This window comes from Heptranchias perlo, chromosome 16 (assembly GCF_035084215.1).
Source record: "Heptranchias perlo isolate sHepPer1 chromosome 16, sHepPer1.hap1, whole genome shotgun sequence".
Taxonomy (NCBI): domain Eukaryota; kingdom Metazoa; phylum Chordata; class Chondrichthyes; order Hexanchiformes; family Hexanchidae; genus Heptranchias; species Heptranchias perlo.
This window is the reverse complement of record NC_090340.1, coordinates 17013504-17033600: the sequence shown is the minus strand read 5'-3', so window position 1 is coordinate 17033600 and position 20097 is coordinate 17013504. Positions and strand designations below refer to the sequence as shown.

At 42.9% G+C, this 20097-nt stretch overlaps 1 protein-coding gene across 1 annotated transcript in view; it reads right to left on the bottom strand.

Annotated features, from left to right (window-relative positions):
- Positions 1–20097, bottom strand: part of LOC137333407 (Y+L amino acid transporter 2-like) — a 54316-nt gene that overhangs the window by 22284 nt on the left and 11935 nt on the right. The window contains exons 6-8 of the mRNA XM_067997559.1: positions 15797–15941; positions 6919–7042; positions 4474–4577 (exon numbers count right to left, since the gene is read on the bottom strand). Coding sequence (XP_067853660.1) covers positions 4474–4577; positions 6919–7042; positions 15797–15941 — 373 coding nt within the window. The remainder of the gene's footprint in view (positions 1–4473; positions 4578–6918; positions 7043–15796; positions 15942–20097) is intronic.

The window sequence follows — 20097 nt, the reverse complement described above, 5'->3', positions numbered from 1 at the left end:
ACAACGCAAAATCGTCGAGCAGAAATTGATAGCCAAGTTCCGCACCCATGAGGACGGCCTCAACCGGGATCTTGGGTTCATGTCACGCTACACGTTACCCCACCAGCGAACAAATGTTATCTGTTTTTAATATAACGGGTCAGTTGCTGTCTTTTCTATGTTTCTACCTCTCTATCTCTGTTTTTTTTTGTTTGTTGTTTTTTTTTGGTGATTTGTATATTCTGTGAGACCTGGCAGGTAACACCTGTCTGTCTGCACACTGATTGCCTTGGCAACGGGCAGTTGAAAAAACTGTCTGTACTCACCAAGCATTGTTCTGTGAATTATAAATGCGATTTCATTTCGAGGATTTCATTTTCACATCGTTCACCTGAAGAAGGAGGAAGCCTCCGAAAGCTTGTGAATTTAAAATAAAATTGCTGGACTATAACTTGGTGTTGTAAAATTGTTTACAATTGTCAACCCCAGTCCATCACCGGCATCTTCACATCTTTATTAATAGAGGCATAGAGTACAAAAGCAAGGAAGTTATGCTAGACCTTTATAAAATACTGGTTAGGCCTCAGCTGGAGTATTGTGTTCAATTCTGGGCACCAAACCTTAGGAAAGATGTCAAGGCCTTAGAGAGGGTGCAGAAGAGATTTACTAGAATGGTACCAGGGATGAGGGACTTCAGTTATGTGGAGAGACTGGAGAGAGAAGCTCTGGTTGTTCTCCTTAGAGCAGAGAAGGTTAAGGGGAGATTTGACAGAGGTGTTCATGAACGGTTTTGATAGAGTGAATAATAAGAAACTGTTTCCAGTGGCAGATGGGTCGGTAACCTGAGGACAGAAATTTAAGGTGATCGGCAAAAGAACCAGAGGCGACATGAGGAAACATTTTTTTACGCAGCAACTTGTAATGATCTGGAATGCACTGCCTGAAGAGGCGATGGAAGCAGATTCAATCGTAACTTTCAAAAGGAATTGGATAAATACTTGAAGGGAAAAAATTTATAGGGCTATGGGGAAAGAGCAGGAGAATGGGACTAATTGGATAGCTCTTTCAAAGAGCCGACACAAGCATGATGGGCTGAATGACCTTCTCATGTGCTGCACCTATTATGATACTATGTAAAGAGGGAATTGAATAAGTTAAAAGATAGTGATTGGAAATTACATTTGGAAACTAAAGATGACCTGGATCCGATACAGTTGATCCAAACGAGAATAGAACTTGATGTTAAGCATTCATGGTGGGAGTCATTATTAGGGTGGTCACCATATGCCACTGGAGTTTTGAATATTGCTTTGCCCCCCATTGTTTGCATTGTGGCCTTACAGATCCTGTTACTGATCATCACGTTAACCTTTTACTGCTGAGTAAAGAAAAAGATAATGTCATTAACCCAACTGTCGGAAGAGCAACTGAAGCCTATGCTGTTTACACAGTCCACCTCACTATAGGAGGCTGCATAAGAAGAAATAAAAAGTGGTGAACATGTTGGAGAGTTAAGGGTTAATAATCAAACTGACCTGTATAACTACAAATGGTCATGGAAGTAACTGGGTCTCTAAGATAAACAAGAAACTCGAAAGGAAGTGTGAGAAAAAAGGATGGATTATATGGCCTATTTCAAAGGTCTGATAACTATCTACAAGGGATGCGTACAAAGAGATAGTGTTTGGGATGACATCAACCATGAGTGATTTTGATATAACTTTAGGGACTAGCGTAATAAACATAGATAGAGGGATCAATTAACCATGGTCTAGAGTGGATGTTACGTAGATGAGCTGGAAATAAACTGTTCTTGAGACGTTCTGAGAACAGTCTATCAAGAAGTCTTGTTTACGAAGTCTTATCTGTGAAGTATACCTTTGAAGTAGCAACTGACGTGTCTAAGAGGGTTTTTTTCCAGAGTTAGTTGGGAGAGCTCGAGAGAGGGACCCAAAAGCTACTCCAGTATACGGTATAGATTGATCACCTGTACTGTATATGAATAAAGTCTGTTCCATATATTCCACTATTAAGTGTGTCTTATTTACTTGAAGCATGTTGTGGTTTAGAAGGAAGGACGTCAACAGTCTCAAATGTGTTTTTCAAATTCAAACCAAAAATGTGCAACTAATATGCCTCACCGAGTTGCTACCAGTTTCAAGTGAATTGAGTTGAAGTGGTCTGCTTTCTCCTCAGCAGGAATATAGTTGCAACAGAAAATTTGTTGCTTATCAGCAGGGCAAGTTCCCTCATTGGTACTACTCTCATCTTTACATTAGAAGTTTGTGGCTTCAAGCCCCACTCCAGAAACTTGAGCACATAATCCTAGCTGATACTTTTCAGTGCAGCACTGAGGGAGTGCTGCATTATTGGAGATGCCATCTTTTGGATGAGACCATAAACTGAGGCCCCATCTGCCTGCTCAGGTCAAAAGATCACATGGTATTTTCTTGAAAAGCAGGGGGTTCTCCACGTACCCTGGTCACCATTCATCCCTCAACCAACGCCATCAAAATAAGTTATCTGGATGTTCGTCTCGCTGCTCTTTGTGGGATCTTACTCTGTGTAAATTGGCTGCTGCAAAAAAGTGACTACATTTTAAAATGAATTCTTTACTTATGAAGTGGTTTGGGATGTCCTGTGAACATGAGAATTGCTGTATAAATGCAAAATCTTTCTTAGATGGGCTTATTGGCTTTTAATCATTTTGATTTTATACAGGTGCTGATGGGCGAATGTCAACACAGCCATGTTTGATGCAATACTGAGTAGATTTTATTCATGAGAAAGACCTTATTAATTCCTTTATGCCAGCAGCACTCTTGAATATTGGGTGTTGTAGAATTGTAAAGTTTAGGGCAGTGAGGCACTGTTGCTAGTGTAATGTTTTTAGAGCCTACTAGTTTTAAAGTATGTTGTAGTCTCTTTGAACATATTTATCTCTTGTATATAAATAATCTGTATTGGTGAAATGAGAATGTTTCACCAATGGTACACAGTTGCATGGTTAATGGTACTGTATCTAGCCTAGCTGTGGATTTAATGAATACTTGAGACTGTGGCCTAGATTTTCCTGTTTAGTGTCCGGGCATGAAAGCTTGGCACAGTAGAAGCCCTTATTGCAAAATCAGGCACAGGTTGCACACAATTTTCCATCCATTACATTATGGAGAAAGACAATAAAGTAAAATACAGTGAGGTATGGCTAATCTTACATTTCTCTTACAATTCAAAAGTAGAAAAGTGGGATACATTTCAGCAAAAATGTACAAGTAAAAATAACTGAGTGATGTAGAGGTTAGACTGGTCAGATAACCAAAGCTACAACAGAAGCCAGGGAATGTATATTTGGGATTGTGTACTTATAGACACTGACTACCTTGAGCAAGTTAGAATTGGATCCTGTGGGTTTTCTCAGGAGATATTTTTAGATTCATTAGGGAAGATCCACTGGTTACATTTATAATGAACAATACTCCACAGTTGTAAGGAATCTTACTACACCAGGTTATAGTCCAACTGTTTTATTTAAAAATCACAAGCTTTCGGAGGCTTTCTCCTTCGTCAGGTGAGTGAGTGTGGGATTCCATGGAAGGTTACCGCATTTAGAATCAGACTGACTATAAATGAGGTAACCTTCCATGGAATCCCACACTCGCTCACCTGACGAAGGAGAAAGCCTCCGAAAGCTTGTGATTTTTAAATCAAACAGTTGGACTATAACCTGGTGTTGTAAGATTCCTTACATTTGTCAACCCCAGTCCATCACCGGCATCTCCACATCATGAATACTCCACAGTGACAGCATACTGAGAAAGAAATGATAAGCGAACTGGAACAGATGTGCTGCTGTGCTTGCCCATTGATTTAATGTTTGGTGGCTTTTGGATTATGGGTTACCAAATTTGAGTAGGGTTAACTCTGAACCTCTCACAATATACTGAAGCTATGTGGGGAGTGACTTGGTTAAAGAGTGGTGGCAGAGATCCCCTTTGCACTTTAGTGGGGTGCAATATTTGACTGTGGTTAGGAAGCAGCCAAGGGTTTACTCATGTTTGTGTCCAGAGGGAGCACTATGGGGGGGGGGGGGGGTAGTGGGGCAGTATCCTGAGTTTGTTTTGATCATGTGCTAGGTGATTTTTTTGAACCTTCTTAAACCTCTAAATTCCACAACCAATAAAAGGATATGTGGATATGGATATTTAAAAAAAATAAAAAGTTGATTCTTTTATTTCATCTTTTCAGATTTCTTCTGTATACTGTAATTTCGCAGAACTGTGAGGAGGGACATTTCTGGAAAAATGCACATGCTGTACAAAGTAAATTAAATTCTATACACACATCAATTTTAGCAATTGTTAAATAAGGAACTTACTAGAACCAGAGAAGTACGTTTTACACTATTTTACACAAAGGCATCAAAGGCAGATAAACACTGAGAGATAACATCGAACATTAGAATGGTAAGCAATGGGTCTTGGGAGGGAAGCCTACCTTGAAGCTAATATAATTGATGCATTAAGGCCACCATAACACGAGACAGCCACTGCTATCGGGATGATCCATTTCATTACTCCTAGGGACTCCTCTGCAAATGTCTAAAAGGTAAGAAGATCATTTTTTTCCTCAGATCACTTATGAAATAACTTTCCGATTAAGAAGATTTATTTTTCTAAAATACTCTCTCATTGTTTATATGCGATTCCTTATAATACATGAGAAAGACATTTTCATACACGTGACATGCCCATTGTCAGTTTCAGCTTGGGTCTTCTTCATTTTTCTAGAAATATCCTATTTTATTAGATGCAAGATAGAATATCTACTCCATTCTCCTTCCCCCAGAAGACCGTGGCTCCCTCTGACCAGGTTGACTGAAAATGGGTACTTCTGTCCATATCCTAGAACATCTAAATTTGTTCCTGTATATAGGTTTGGTGTCAATTTTTCTCTGTTTCAGCCCCTTCCAATTAAACTAGTATATTCACCTCCCTGTTAAGACTTAGAGGAAACAGGTTGTATTTTTAATCAGTTACACTGTATTACTTAGTCCTTAGTGAATCATTAAACTGGTGTTTTCATTGTAAATTGCTGCTCCCTGTTTCAGCATGGACTGTGCTGACAATACAGAGCAGGAGTATAGAAGTTACAGATGGCCATAGCACATCGCAGGTATGTTTTATGTCTCCTCTTTTTAGAGACCCTTGTACCAAGAAACAATCCACAGCCAAATGAATGGCAGGCAAACCAATTCTAATCCTCTGTCAATGCCACTCTTGAACCACGCACTAGAATGTATGTACCAGCAAACCTGTGTACCCTTGTCTTCTAATTTACCCCCCCTTACCTCCCTGTGGAGAAATGCTCCTCCACTTACCATCACCTATTCAAGACACAGCTGAGATTGGAAAGTCATTATGTGAGTAAATGCCAGTGTAAATTTATATTCTTCAACTATGTGGCATAGTGATATCAAGGAAATAGTAATCTTAATTACTAACACCACAATGCACTGATGTAGGACAAATCTAATACACTAAGCTAGCTCTTGTCTGTTCTTGCTGGTTCCCATCCTATTCTGGATTCAGCTGTCAAATGACCTTTGTTTTGCAGCTTTTTACTTGCTTCCCATTGCCGCTGACTCCATTCATCCCTCTGCTGGTATACTGGATCCGTTAGTGTGCACCACTAATCACTGAGGCCACTACTCACCTCCGCTGGACCCCTGATCAACCTCTGCTGGCTCCTGGTAGACTCTCCATGCCTCCTTGGCTCTCCATTTTCCACGAGAAATCCTCCAGAAATGCACCCATTGATACTTTACTCCTCATACAGCTCCTGGACTCACTTGCCCTCCATAACTGTCTCTGAACTTGGACATTACTTTGTGAATGCTGTAAACTGACTCTACCCTATCTACAAGTCAACTTCATCTCACCACATGACCTTCACTTAACTTTGGACTCTCTCTTATTGTCTCCTCCCTATCTTCTGTTTACAACCAGGACATATCTATCCTAACCTTGGTCTTTCCCCCTACTCCTCTGGCATCTTCTCATCCTTTGAGCACCTCACTTTGTTCCACGCCTCTCCTTTAAAATCCACGTTCTCTACCGCTGCCCCAAGCTCCACCCTGAGTTTCTCACCGAGATATCCTCATTTCTTTCCTCCTTCCATCTCTGTGTTGAGCGACTGATTCCTCATCCTTGGTGATTTCAATCTCCATCTCAACTCACCTTGCCTTCTCTCCCCCGAGTTCACTGCATGCCTGCGGCCTCTCATGGCCTCTCTATTCCCACCATCTCAATTACAGACAAGGCCAACTCTGATCACTTCCTTGTAACTCTCACTACTCATGCCCGCTCCCCTTCCAACTCTACTTCCTTCTGCACCATCCCTTACAACTGTACTTTCAAACTCCTAACTGTCTAGCCTTTGGCCCTCCGTTTGTCACAATACTTCTGCAAGGGTTGATCTGTTCAATCACTCCCTCACCTCTGTTTTTGATTCCCTTGACCTCAGTAAAATCCTTACGCTCTCTCACCCTGGCCATTCCCCCCACCCTCAAGTCCAAGGGGCGCACACTTAACATACGAAACTGACAGTCAGGAAAAGACTAGCTGGTCTACCTAGCTTGGTGCATCATGATTAGACACTTTCAACCACCCCCCCAACCCCCGGCCACATTTTATATGATGTCACTTCTACCCCAGCCAAGATTTTTTTTCCCCACATATCCATCTCGATTTGTAACGCAACATATTTCTTTTGTCTTTTCAACGTCCATGTTAAACTATAGCATTCACAACACAAACATTACATTCAACGTGACCTTGAGATAACAAAGTTGTAAACTGCTGCTTCTGGCAATTTCTTCAGTCTGAAACATTTGGCAGGAATGCTCAAAAGCAGCTCACATCATTATTGTAATGTACTTACCACTGCCACAGCATCACTGGTGAGAATGCTATTTGGTTCTAACACAGTGTAATAGCCCACAATTGTCAGAAAATATGTGACAGCCACCAAAGGCACCGAAATAATAATGGCAAGGGGGAGATTCCTGAAGAACAAGGAAAGGTAACAATGACATGTGACCATTCAACAGAACGATAGTCCTAATATATCAATGCCTTCACACAGTTTGGATAATCAATTATTTCTGGCTCAAATTCACCCAAAATATATAGTTCAAAACTTCAATGCTTAATTATTCATTTTGTTAAATATGGTGACATCATACATATATATGACATTATCCATCATCTGTAAATTGTGTTCAAAACCAGCCACTAGAATAAATAAGGTATTTTTGTGATATGAAGGATATTTGTACTGATATGCATTTAATATGAAGTGTATTTGTGCAGTAGTCCATTAACTGTATATAGCTGGAATAACCGTTTTGCTAAGTAAAGCTGCTACATAACACTGTGTACTCTACACATCAGCAAATGATTGTGTTACAAAATATGAGAATTGCAATATTTTTAAGTTACTCATTAGTCCATCCGTCCATCGTGTTTGGCCCCAGGGTAGATTCTAACTCAAGTCTCACACAGGAGATTACATAAATTCAATGGAAATAAGAATCGGGAACGATGTAAAACGGGATGCCGATTCGCTATAACTGTTATACACTATCGCACAAAGTCAAAATGTACCCAATGGTATGAAAAGTGTAAAAAAGAAGTAAAAGAGAAAAAAGATGAAGTAAATGCAAGAAGCAAATCACGTGTGAACTAATAAAAAGGGATGACTACACAAGCAAATCAGGACGGCAGTAGAAATTTCAGTCAATTTGCTGAAGAAGCGCCTCAGAGATTTGAATCTTCCTTGCTCTTTTATGCCCATCCATCGATCCCTGCGCCGAAACGTAACTCAGCTCATTAAAATGGCTCCGCCTCCAGGCTAAATGGCTGTACATGTGAATTTCCTGCATTTGTCCTCGTTCAAAACGCCTATAATATTAAGCCCAGAATTTTAGGCACATCCAGATCAAAGTCATTTTTCTGGTGTTTTATTCATTTTTTTTAATCCTCACTGAGGCCTGCTTTGTATTTTCTGTTTATTTTAATGGATTTTTATGGCATTAGTAAAAGTCACGTTAAAAATTGAAAAGCCTCCACGAATGCATATTCTTAAGCATGCTGTGCCTAATGTGCATGAATGATAGTCAGATAGCTTGAAACTTTAATGTTCATACTTAAAAAAGGAATATATGGTGCGAGTTTGGCACTTTCCTTGGGCCCTGATTGTTTACGCTGACTTCTGCTTGTTTATGCCCATTTTTACATTCCAGCGTATGTTAATGAAATTGGCAGGAAATTTAGGTGTAAACAGACATCAGCAAAATGGGCGCACGAATGGGCATAACTTCCTGATTACGCCTCCACAGGAAATTCCACCCCTGGATACTTAGGGCTCGATTTTCGGATATCCGAGTGGGTGCATTCGTGGCGGGGGGGGGGGGGGGGGGAGGGCTCCAAAAATTGGGGATTCCCAGGGCGGGTCCAGAGCCCGGCTCCAACCCGCCCACTTCCGGGTTCCCCAATGACACGCTTAGATGCGCACACAGCCCCCGCATGCGGGACTCACTTAAATCAATGAATTGGATACTTCAGGTCGTTAGCAGACCTGATTTGTAGGATATTTTAGGAGGGGTGGGATTTTCATCTAAACTGAGAGTGTTTCCCGTACTGAGGGAAACACTCCCAGATGAAATGGACGTGTTGCAGCCACCAGCCTGTGGCAGCTGCAAAGGTCCATTTGACAGGTAGGGGTTGCGACCCTCACTCATTGCAGGACGCCACTCTGTCCTCTGTCACTTTGGACAAAGTTTGGCCTGCACCACCCTAAACGTACATCTTCCGGATGGGGGTCACCATAGCTGCAGTTATGACCTCCTTGGAGGATAAACAGCATCACCAGCCTCGCCGTCCACCTCTGACACGTGGAGCTCCACAAAACAGTGCTGTGACACATCCACCTGTACAGCAGGAGGGAGGGCAACCGCAGAGAGAGATACGTCGCAGAAGGCACTACCCTCGCCACAGGGTCTACAGACCGAGGCTCAGCTTCCTGGACCTCTCTGAGCAGCAATGCACACGGAGGCTCAGAGTCACTCAACATGCAGTCGTGGACATCTGCAGCCTCCTTCATGCCGAACTGCTCCGGGCTGGCCCGAGCACCATCTTCTTACCTGTAGCTGTCAAAGTCACCACTGCCCTCAACAACTTCTCCTCCACATCCTTCCAGTGTGCCACCAGGGACATCGCCGGCGTCGCTCAGTCGTCTGCACAAAAGAGCCCTGAAAATACACCTACACCCACTCTGCAGTGACACAATGGGTGGCATCAGTTGTGGGTCTTCATGGTGATCCTCAGGAAAGGGCATTATTGCACAAACCAGACAAGATTCGCAAAGACGTGGCAGTAGTGGTGACAATATATGTAATATGAGTTGATCATAAATCAAATATAAGTAAAAACCATGACAAACCCTCAAACACCCTTGTGCATCCCCTTCATGCTCACGACACATTTGCCTTACGCTTCCTACGACATATATGTGATGCATGCCCTGTGGCTGCAGCACAGGTAGTGGCAGGTTGGGTGAGGCTGACCGTCAAAGAGATGCATGAGAGGGTGAGTATGAGATAGAGCCATGAGATTGTCTGAGGATTGGGTTGAGTGGTAGTGGTGGGGTGAGTACTGGCGAGGTGAGTAAGTGCAGATAAGATGAGGATGAGCTTTGAGTGGGTGTGAGGAGTGATATGATAGAGTAGTGTTGGCAGTGCAGAAGGAGATGTGGGGTGGGGGCAGTGATGTGGCAGACGGAGTGTAGGGGAATGAGTAAGTGCACTCACTTCGGCTGACCTACTTAGGCAATTGAAGTGCCTTGTGCACTGTATGCAGGTGCGTAATATGTTGGTGGTGCTGGTGACCTCCTCTGCCACCTCGAGCCAGGCCTTCGTGGTGGCAGAGGCAGGCCACTTCCTCCCGTCGGCCGGGGAGAAGATCTCTGTCCTCCCCCTCCTCCTCACCCCATCCAGTAGGACCTGGAGTGAGGCATCATTAAACCTGGGAGCAGCCTTCCCCCTGGGCTGCTCCATGCTGTAATTTTGGCTCCTTTCTGCAGCATCAGTCAGTGGAGGACTGCCCCTTTAAATAGGGCTCCTCCAGCTGACAGACTATGATGCGGGTGCGCAGTCCGCCCGCTGCGCTGCTTTCCAGCGCGAAACCCAGAAGCCAAGGTAAGTGACTTCAATTAGGCTGCGATCGCGTTACCCACGTGCCCAGTTGACCCCCCGCTTCCAACCCGCCTCCCTCCTAATATCGAGCCCTTAGTAACATTACAGAATAGGAGGGACGAAATTAGTGGCTGCAAATTCCGCTGAATCCCTGGGTCCCATCACTGATCTGCTGTGTGTTCAGTGTCTGAACTGATTGCGTTGTTTATAAAATTTCAACTGGGCCAATACAAAGAGGCTGAGCTATTTTCTCTGAGTGGCTGTGGGGTTAAACTTCAGCTCTTAAACTGGTTGGTTGGGCTGCGATGCAGGAGATTCCCATCAAAGGCAAAGGACACAATGCAGAAACAGCAATTTGATTATGCTACAGCTACACAAAGCCCTGGTTAGACCACATCTGGAGTACTGTGTTCAGTTCTGGGCACCACACCTTAGGAAGGTTATATTGGCCTTGGAGGAAATGCAATGTTGATTTACTAGAATGATACCTGGACTCCAAGGAATAAATTAAGAGGAGAGATTACACAATCTAGGGTCGTATTCCCTGGAATTTAGAAGATTAAGGGGTGATTTGATCGAAGATATTTTCAAGATATTAAAGGGAGCTGATAGGGTAGATAGAGAGAAACTATTTCCGCTGGTTGGGAAGTCTAGGACTGGGGGACATAGCCCAAAAATTAAAGCCGGGACTTTCAGGAGTGAAGTTAGAAAACACTTCTACACGCAAAGGGTGGTAGAAGTTTGGAACTCTCTTCTGCAAATGGCAGCTGATGCTAGCTCAATTGTTAATTTTAAATCTGAGTTTGATAGATTTTTGTTAACCAAAGGTATTAAGGGATATGGGGCTAAGGCGAGTATATGGAGTTAGTTCACAGATCAGCCATGATCTCACTGAATGGCAGAACAGGCTCCAGGAGCTAAATGGCATGCTCCTATTCCTATGTTCCTATGGTGCAGGGGTGAGATATGCTGCTGTTCAGAGGCTGATTTGGGGGGCAGGTCTTAGAATAAGCCCTGGATCACATTCAGTTGGGGTGCCCTGAGTGGAAGGAAGTGTGATCTGTATGGGGCAGAGAGCATAATTGTAAAGAATTCACTGAAACTGATTCTACTGACTCCATGGGAGATATTTTATAGAACAAATGAAATTGGTCAAATCTACTGCAATAAATGTTTAATTTTATAACCTGTTCATTTCAGATTGAGCATGCCATATCCAACACTCTGTAATCCAAGATGGTATTTTAAAATGCACAAATTTACTGATTATGCTGCTGTTGGTAAATTATGTGGTCACATAATCGTGTTTTTCTGGAGTCCCTGCTGTTAAGACTGCAGAAGTTAACTTTGCAAAGCAAGTATTGGTTATTAATTGAGGTTATAATGTCAAAAATTGTCAAAATTGACAAATTTAAGTTTTGTTAAGTCGATCACAGCAAGTGTGGTGTTACTATCATTTTGGAAACTAATTTTAATTGTTTGTGATTATGTTGATGAATGTATTATCCTTGTAGAAAGAGGATGTTAAATAAGGTAGTTATTGGTAGTACGTAATGTGTCAAGTCCTTGAAATCTTCCAAATGAGTTAAGATTTAAAATTCTTTGCAGTATTATCTCCTGTTATGTAGACATGAGTCTGAGCCAATTTAGGCATTACACTATAACCCTAGCCATAAAATTAAATTTCAATCAATTTCTTCTACATAATCCTTGCTCTTTCAGACTAAGATTTAGTCCAAGTTTACAGCATATAAATTTAAAGTAAAGATACAATCAAAGACACTAAATGGTCAATTACAGCAGCAAAGAAAATGTTATTGAGTCTCTTTGTTTCTAGGTTGGTTTCAGAAACCAGAAGCTGGTAATTCATCGTTCTAAGTCAGTGTTGTCCAATATGTTAGCCACTAGTCAGATGTGGTGAATGACCAGTTTCTTTTGGTGATGGTTGAGGAAGAAACGTTTTCAAGATCTCGGGGGAACTTTCTGCTCTTCTTTGAATAATGCCATGGAACCTTTAATGTCCACTAGAATAGAACCACTGGAACACATAAAGGGGCCACAATTTAATGTTTCATCTGGGAAAACAGCACCTCCGACAATGCAGCAGTCCCTCAGTATTGCACTGTTGTGTCAGCCTAGATTAAGGGCGGTGTTGGAGAAGCTATATTAGGTGAAGTTGTATTCAGATTCCATTTTGAATTAAAGACTCCATTTTGTGGGTAAAAGACAACTTCTTCAGAGATTTGCTGAAACAGCTAGCATCTGGAGAATGTCAATAAGATAGTCAAATCTGTAAGACCGGTACCACAGTCTACATACAAGAATTTTGAAGCATATCCATGCAAGTCATGGATATATCTATCTGGTTGACAACTAAATGTTTATTCTTTTTTGTACATGCAAGGTAGTTTATGTTATGTCCTGAGACCGTTCTGTGGAGCCTTTTACCTCCTGATATCACGAGACATTGAGTCTTTGGTATGTTGAGCTAATAATACCTAATGTAAACAAGGAGTAAGGGTCATGGAAGGGAGGTGATGTAATGGCCTTTTAGCTGAGCTTAAAAAGCGAGACCATTTTAAGGAAGTTAGGGAGATTGAGGGTTGGCCGCCCTGCAGCTTGGGCTCAGCAACTATAATGTGAGGTCTTCCACTGCCTTTGCATCGCCGTATGTGTTGTCTGTGAGTATCATTCCTGTCATAAAATCTCTAAAACTAAGATTCTGCATTTAGAACCTTAATTCCTGGCACAGAGGTTTCTCTAAAGTATTAAACATCAGGCAGCACATGCTGGAGAAGACTGTTACCTGAGCTAGAGCAACTGCTACCTCTGTGTTTCCCAAGATATTTCCCTATTTATTTTATAAATATGCAATAACAACATTGTGTTAGTAGTTTAATACTGCAACATTTTGATTCAGATATGTCCATGGCAGATCAACAACTAGTCAAGATGATAGGTAGGTTGCGTTTGGAGATAATGGGCGTCATTTTAGCACCCGCTATCGGGTGCGTTCCTGGCAGGGGGGCTCCGAAAATCGGAGAATCCCGGAGTGGGTCGGGAGCCCGACTCCAACCCGCCCACTTCCGGGTTCCCCACTGACGCGCCGGCGTGCGCGTGCAGCCCCCGCTGGTGGGAATCCCGCAGGCAATTAAAGCCAGCGGGATGCCACTTGAGGCTATTTACTTTGCTTGTTCAGGTCATTAACTGACCTGATTAAGGGATTATGTGAGGAGGGGTGGGATTTTAAAGCAAACTGGGACTGTTTCCCACACTGGGGGAAACACTTCCCAGTTCAAATGGACCTGTTGCAGCCATCAGCCTGTGGCAGCTGCAAAGGTCCATTTGACAGGTGGTGGGGGGAGACCCTCACTCATTGCAGGAGGCCACTCTGTCACTTGGGACAAAGTTTGGCCTCCACCACCCTCCTCCTGATGGTCAAAGTCACCAACCTGCACACTTACCCCGGGGTCCAGACACATGTACCTACCTTGCGGACCCCCTCAGATGTACATCTTCTGGATGGGGGCCGCCGTAACTGCAGTCATGACCTCCTCGGAGGGCGAACAGCATCACCAGCCTCGCCATCCACGCCGTCCACCTCTGACACGTGGAGCTCCACAACAGAGTGCAGTGACACATCCACCTGTACAGCAGGAGGGAGGGCTACCGCAGAGAGAGATGCGTCGCAGAGGGCACTACCCTCGCCACAGGGTCCACAGACCGAGGCTCAGCTTCCTGGACCTCTCTGAGCAGCAGTGCACACGGAGGCTCAGAGTCACTCGACATGTAGTCGTGGACATCTGCAGCCTCCTTCATGCCAAGCTGCTCCTGGCTGGCCCGAGCACCATCTTCTTACCTGTCGCTGTCAAAGTCACCACTGCCCTCAACAACTTCTCCTCCGCATCCTTCCAGGGTGCAACCGGGGACATCGCCGACGTCTCTCAGCCGTCTGCGCAAAAGAGCCCTGCAAATACACCTACACCCACTCTGCTGTGACACAATGGGTGGCATCAGTTGTGGGTCTTCATAGTGATCCTCAGGAAAGGGCATTATTGCACAAACGAGACAAGATTCGCAAAGACGTGGCAGTAGTGGTGCCAATATATGTAATGTGAGTTGGTCAGAAATTCAATATAAGTAACAACCATGACAAACCCTCAAACACCCTTGTGCATCCCCTTCATGCTCACGACATGTTTGCCTTACGCTGCCTACTGCACATATGTGATGCATGCCCTGTGGCTGCAGCACAGGTAGTGGCAGGTTGAGTGAGGCTGACCGTGAAAGAGATGCACGAGAGGGTGAGTATGAGATAGAGCCATGAGATTGTATGAGGATTAGGTTGAGTGGTAGTGGCGGGATGAGTACTGGCGAGGTGAGTAGGTGCAGATAAGATGAGGATGAGGTTTGAGTGGGTATGAGGAGTGATGTGACAGAGTAGTGTTGGCAGTGCAGAAGGAGATGTGGGGTGGGGGCGGTGATGTGGCAGATGGAGTGTAGGGGAAAGAGTAAGTGTACTCACTTCGGCTGACCTACTGAGGTCATTGGAGCGCCTCCTGCATTGTATGCAGGTGGGCGATATGTTGGTGGTGCAGGTGACCTCCTCTGCCACCTCGAGCCAGGCCTTCCTTGTGGCAGAGGCAGGCCGCTTCCTCCCGCCGGCCAGGGGGAAGATCTCTGTCCTCTCCCCCCTCCTCACCCCATGTATTGATACCTGGAGTGAGGCATCATTAAACTGGGAGCAGCCTTACCCCTGGGCTGCTCCATGCTGTAATTTTTTCTATTTGTTGCAGCATCTGTCAGTGGAGGACTGCTCCTTTAAATAGAGCTCCTCCAGCTGACAGATCGTACTGCGCATGCGCAGTCCGCCCGACGCGCAGATCAGCAGTGGGGAACCCGGAGGACAAGGTAAGTGGATCCAATTGGGCTACGATCGCGCAGGGGGCTGACTGATTTCGCCGGGCGCGATAGCCCCCCCGCCGAGAACCCGCAGCCCTGGTAACATCGGGCCCCATGAGTTATGTTGAGTATTTACTGGATCTCGTGATTAAGCATCTGAATGAGAATAAGAAAAATGAAAAAGAACAAAAGACCAAATCAAAAAGGTACGTGATCCTGCAAAGTGAAACAGAAAAACCCCCTCTATAACCAAGTGTGCCAATGCACCACAGTACCAATGCAGCAAGTTTTCCATCTCTGCTGAGCTACTAGAACCTCTAAGCATCTCACTCTTCTTCCTTACAGAAGTGGAGGGAAAATGAAGGGCAAAGTGCTACAGGTGCTTTTGCATACGTTCTAACAATAAAGCCACACTGGCAGAAGCCTGGCAATAGTGTGTGTGGTACAGAGGGACCTGTAAAAAGGATAGAGAAAAAGACAAAATTGAGACTCTGAATAAGTTGACGTAGAAAAGAAAATGTGCTGCGCCCTTTGCTGTCGTAGTGACAAACTATCCCAGAGGATTTGGTACTCCAGGGCGTAATCTTTCTGTATACTTGGATAATGTGCATAACAGTGCAGTTCTACACGAGTGCAGATACCGCATAGTATGTGTGGTCCTACCTCTCAGGATTATCAATCTCCTCTGTTATATAGTTAAGCGTGTCCCAACCTGAGTAAGAGAACAGCACCAAATATAGCGCCATAGAGATCCCATCAGCATCCCATATAGAGCCATTAAATGCAGTATCCAAGTCCGTAAATGCTTCTGTAAGAAAGGAACAAGCAATGATCGTGGGAGAAAATTTCACACTAATTTCAATACAGCAGGAGAGAGTGCAGACATCACCTCACTGATGATCTTTTATAACATCTAACAATCTTCTATTAAGCAGTTTGTATTCTAACCATTTACTTTTTCTCTGTGACTGGTGTATCTGTTCATTCTTTTCCTCTTTCCATCTCTCTTCATTTTTTTTTCTAACGTTGCTAAAATGTTTGTTAATCTTTCAGTTCTGATGAAGGGTTGCACATCCAAAACATCAATAACCTGCCTTTTCTCTTTACAGTTGTTGTCTGATCTGTTGTGAATTTTCAGCAGCTTCTGTTTTTACTTTTTAAATATGTAACTCCTACTTTATAGTAACTGGTGTTTTTCTTTTCTTAGCACATATTTATTAATGGTAGGAGGTTTACTGTAAATTGAAAGTGGAACATTTAAACCTGTTTTCTATTGATTCCAACATACTTTGTAACAGCTCAGCAAGAGTACATCTATCCATTATATGTTAAAAAATGGTGAGTGGTCTCCAAATTATAATGATACTGCACCATAACATTACATGACAAATGGTAAATAATGGGGCACCATCTGATATTATGTGGCAACCTCTGCTGAGTCCTCTCAAGTGCAGAACCATTCACAGTCTAAAGAAAACTGCAGTACTGCCCCGACGGGATCAGCCCCTGCAGAGATTACCATGTTTGGCAGGCAAATGGGGCCCCATCTTTAAATGCTGACCAGCAGAATATCTATGTGTAGGAAATTAGAGAAATTGTCTGCTCCCCCCTCCCCCCCCACCCAGTGATGCTGCAAGCACCATTCTCTTAGGGCAAAATAGACTCCAAATTCCCTCTAGCCAGTTTTACCTCTGCTTTGGGGAATGGCACTTAAACATGGGTACATAACACTCAGCACTATTTTCCATTATTTATTTTACCTGTTAGTACTCTGGTTGGAAGATGAAGTTCTTTAATTTTGCTTGCTAAAAGCAAGGAAAGCCAGCTTTGTGCTTTTACTTTTAAACTCCAGCCAATGGCAGCTTGCAAGATGCAGGAAAACCTGGATCTCTACTGCCATCAGAACAATGAAGGTTTAGATAATTTGTGTTTTTCTAGTCTGTTTTCATGTTCACATTTTTTTAACCCTCTCATTGTCAATTTATGTAATTAATTCCCCTGCTGACACTTTTTTTTTCTACCTTGCACTGATAATGACATTCTTTCTAACTCTGCCTCAAGCTTAAGTAATTCTAATTGATGTTACCAATTCTCTTCCTCTTCGATTTCTACTTTGTGCACCCTCAGTTGGGCTGCTTGTAGGTGAAGCCAACCGCACTCTTCTAATATAAAAGTGCCTTTAAAGCCCCTTAAAATTCAAACAAAGTTCACAAAAAGATGAATACATGGGCAGAGACAATGGAGCTGGCTGGTAAGGGGACAGCAAAACAGAAATTGAAAGGTTGTAGTCATAGGGGATTCAATAAATATGGGGATAGATAGCATCCTGTGCAGTTGTGATCAAGAGTCTAGGAGGATGTGTTGCCTATCTGGTGCAAGGATAAAAAGATATCTCGGAATAACTGGAGTGGAACTTGGAAAGGGAGGGGGAAGATCCAGTTATCGTCGTCCATGTTGGGACCAATGACATAGGGAAGAAAAGGGAAGAGGTCCTGCTAAGGGAATATTAGAAGCTAGGAACTAAATTAGAAAACAGGACCTCACGGTGGTAATCTCGGGATTATTACCCGAGTCACGTGCTAATTGGCATAAGGATAGACAGTTCAGGAAAGTGAATGCGTGGCTGAAAGAGGGGTGTGGGATGGAGGGGTTCCATTTCATGGAACACTGGCACTAGTACTGGGACAGGAAGAAGCTGTACCGCTGGGACAGGCTCCACATGAACCAGAATGGGGGTAGAGTACTAGCAGAAAGGATAAATAGGGCTGTGAATAAGACTTTAAACTAGTAAGACGGGAGGAGGGATCTGGTGAAAATAACATAAGCTAGAAGATAAAAGAAATAGGAGATGAGAGCAAAAATAAGGAATAAGGGTAACATAAATGGTCAGGGAACAGATAGAATATATGTAGAAAATGACTTAAAAATAAAGTGAGTGGAATGATTAATAAAAATGAATTAAATTGCCTGTACAGCAATGTGTACAGCATCCAAAACAAAATGGGGGAACTGGAGGCAAGAATTTGTAGCGAGGAGCCAGATGTAGTAGGGATAACTGAAACGTGGCTACATAAAGATCAGGACTGGCAGTTAAATATTACAGGATATAACATATCTAGAAAGGATAGAGAAGGAAGGGGGGGGGCGGTGGTAGCTGTATTAATTAGAGATAACGTAATGGCAGTAGAAAAAAGGGACGTAACTCACATTAATATAGAAACAGGATCCAAATGGATTGAGATAAAGGATAAGAAGGGATTAATCATGCTAATAGGGGTATTCCTCAGATTACCTAATAGTGGAAGGGAAGTGGAGGAAGAAATATGTAAGCAAATCTATGAAATGAGTAAAAGACAGAATAATAATGATGGGAGACTTCAACTACCCCTATATAAACTGGCAAGGAGAGGCAGAAAAAGGAGAAAAGGGAATGGAGTTTTTATAGTGTGTTCAGGACTCCTTTCTTATCCTGTACATAAGAAGCCCATCACGAGAGGAATCTACTGTTGGATCTAGTAATGGGAAATAAGCGAAGTAAGCGTAGGGGAACATCTAGGCAATAGCAATCACAACATAATAAGGTTTAAGATAAAGATTGAGAAAGACAAAGATCAAAGTAAGACAAAGATCAAAGTGACATATTGGAAAAAAGCTAATTAGGGAAGGTAAACTGGAAAAAAAATGACAGACAACAGAACAGCAGTGGGAAATATTTAAAAAGGTGGTCAACAGAATTCAGGAGAAATATATTCTGCTACGAAACAAGAACAAACTTAGGCAATAATGAAACACCATGGATGAATAAAGAGATAAGGGTACAATTAAAACTAATGAAAAAGGCATATACTAAGTACATGGACAATAAAGGAGAGGATGACAAAAGCGAATAGGTTAGGAAGAGGTTAGGAAAGAAGTCAAATAGCAATTAGAAAAGCAAAGAGGTACTATGAAATTAAATTATCAAGGAATATAAAAAGAAATAAAGTATTCTACAGACACGTAAATGACAAATGAAAAATCAGGATAGGGATAGGGCCACTAAGGGATGCACAAGATAAACTCACAGGTAATGACAGCAAAATGGCAGAAATATTGAAAAATTACTTTGCCTCAGTATTTACCATAGTGGACATGACATTAGAAGAAGAGGTCAAAAAAGACATAGACATTTAAGATAGAAAGGGAGGAGATCATAGAATCATAGAATCACAGAAGTTTACAACATGAAAACAGGCCCTTCGGCCCAACATGTCCATGTCGCCCAGTTTATACCACTAAGCTAGTCCCAATTGCCTGCACTTGGCCCATATCCCTCTATACCCACCTTACCCATGTAACTGTCCAAATGCTTTTTAAAAGACAAAATTGTACCCGCCTCTACTACTGCCTCTGGCAGCTCGTTCCAGACACTCACCACCCTTTGAGTGAAAAAATTGCCCCTCTGGACCCTTTTGTATCTCCTCCCTCTCACCTTAAATCTATGCCCCCTCGTTATAGACTCCCCTACCTTTGGGAAAAGATTTTGACTATCTACCTTATCTATGCCCCTCATTATTTTATAGACTTCTATAAGATCACCCCTAAACTTCCTACTCTCCAGGGAAAAAAATCCCAGTCTGTCTAACCTCTCCCTATAAGTCAAACCATCAAGTCCCGGTAGCATCCTAGCAAATCTTTTCTGCACTCTTTCTAGTTTAATAATATCCTTTCTATAATAGGGTGACCAGAACTGTACACAGTATTCCAAGTGTGGCCTTACTAATGTCTTGTACAACTTCAACAAGACATCCCAACTCCTGTATTCAATGTTCTGACCAATGAAACCAAGCATGCTGAATGCCTTCTTCACCACCCTATCCACCTGTGACTCCACTTTCAAGGAGCTATGAACCTGTACTCCTAGATCTCTTTGTTCTATAACTCTCCCCAACGCCCTACCATTAACGGAGTAGGTCCTGGCCCGA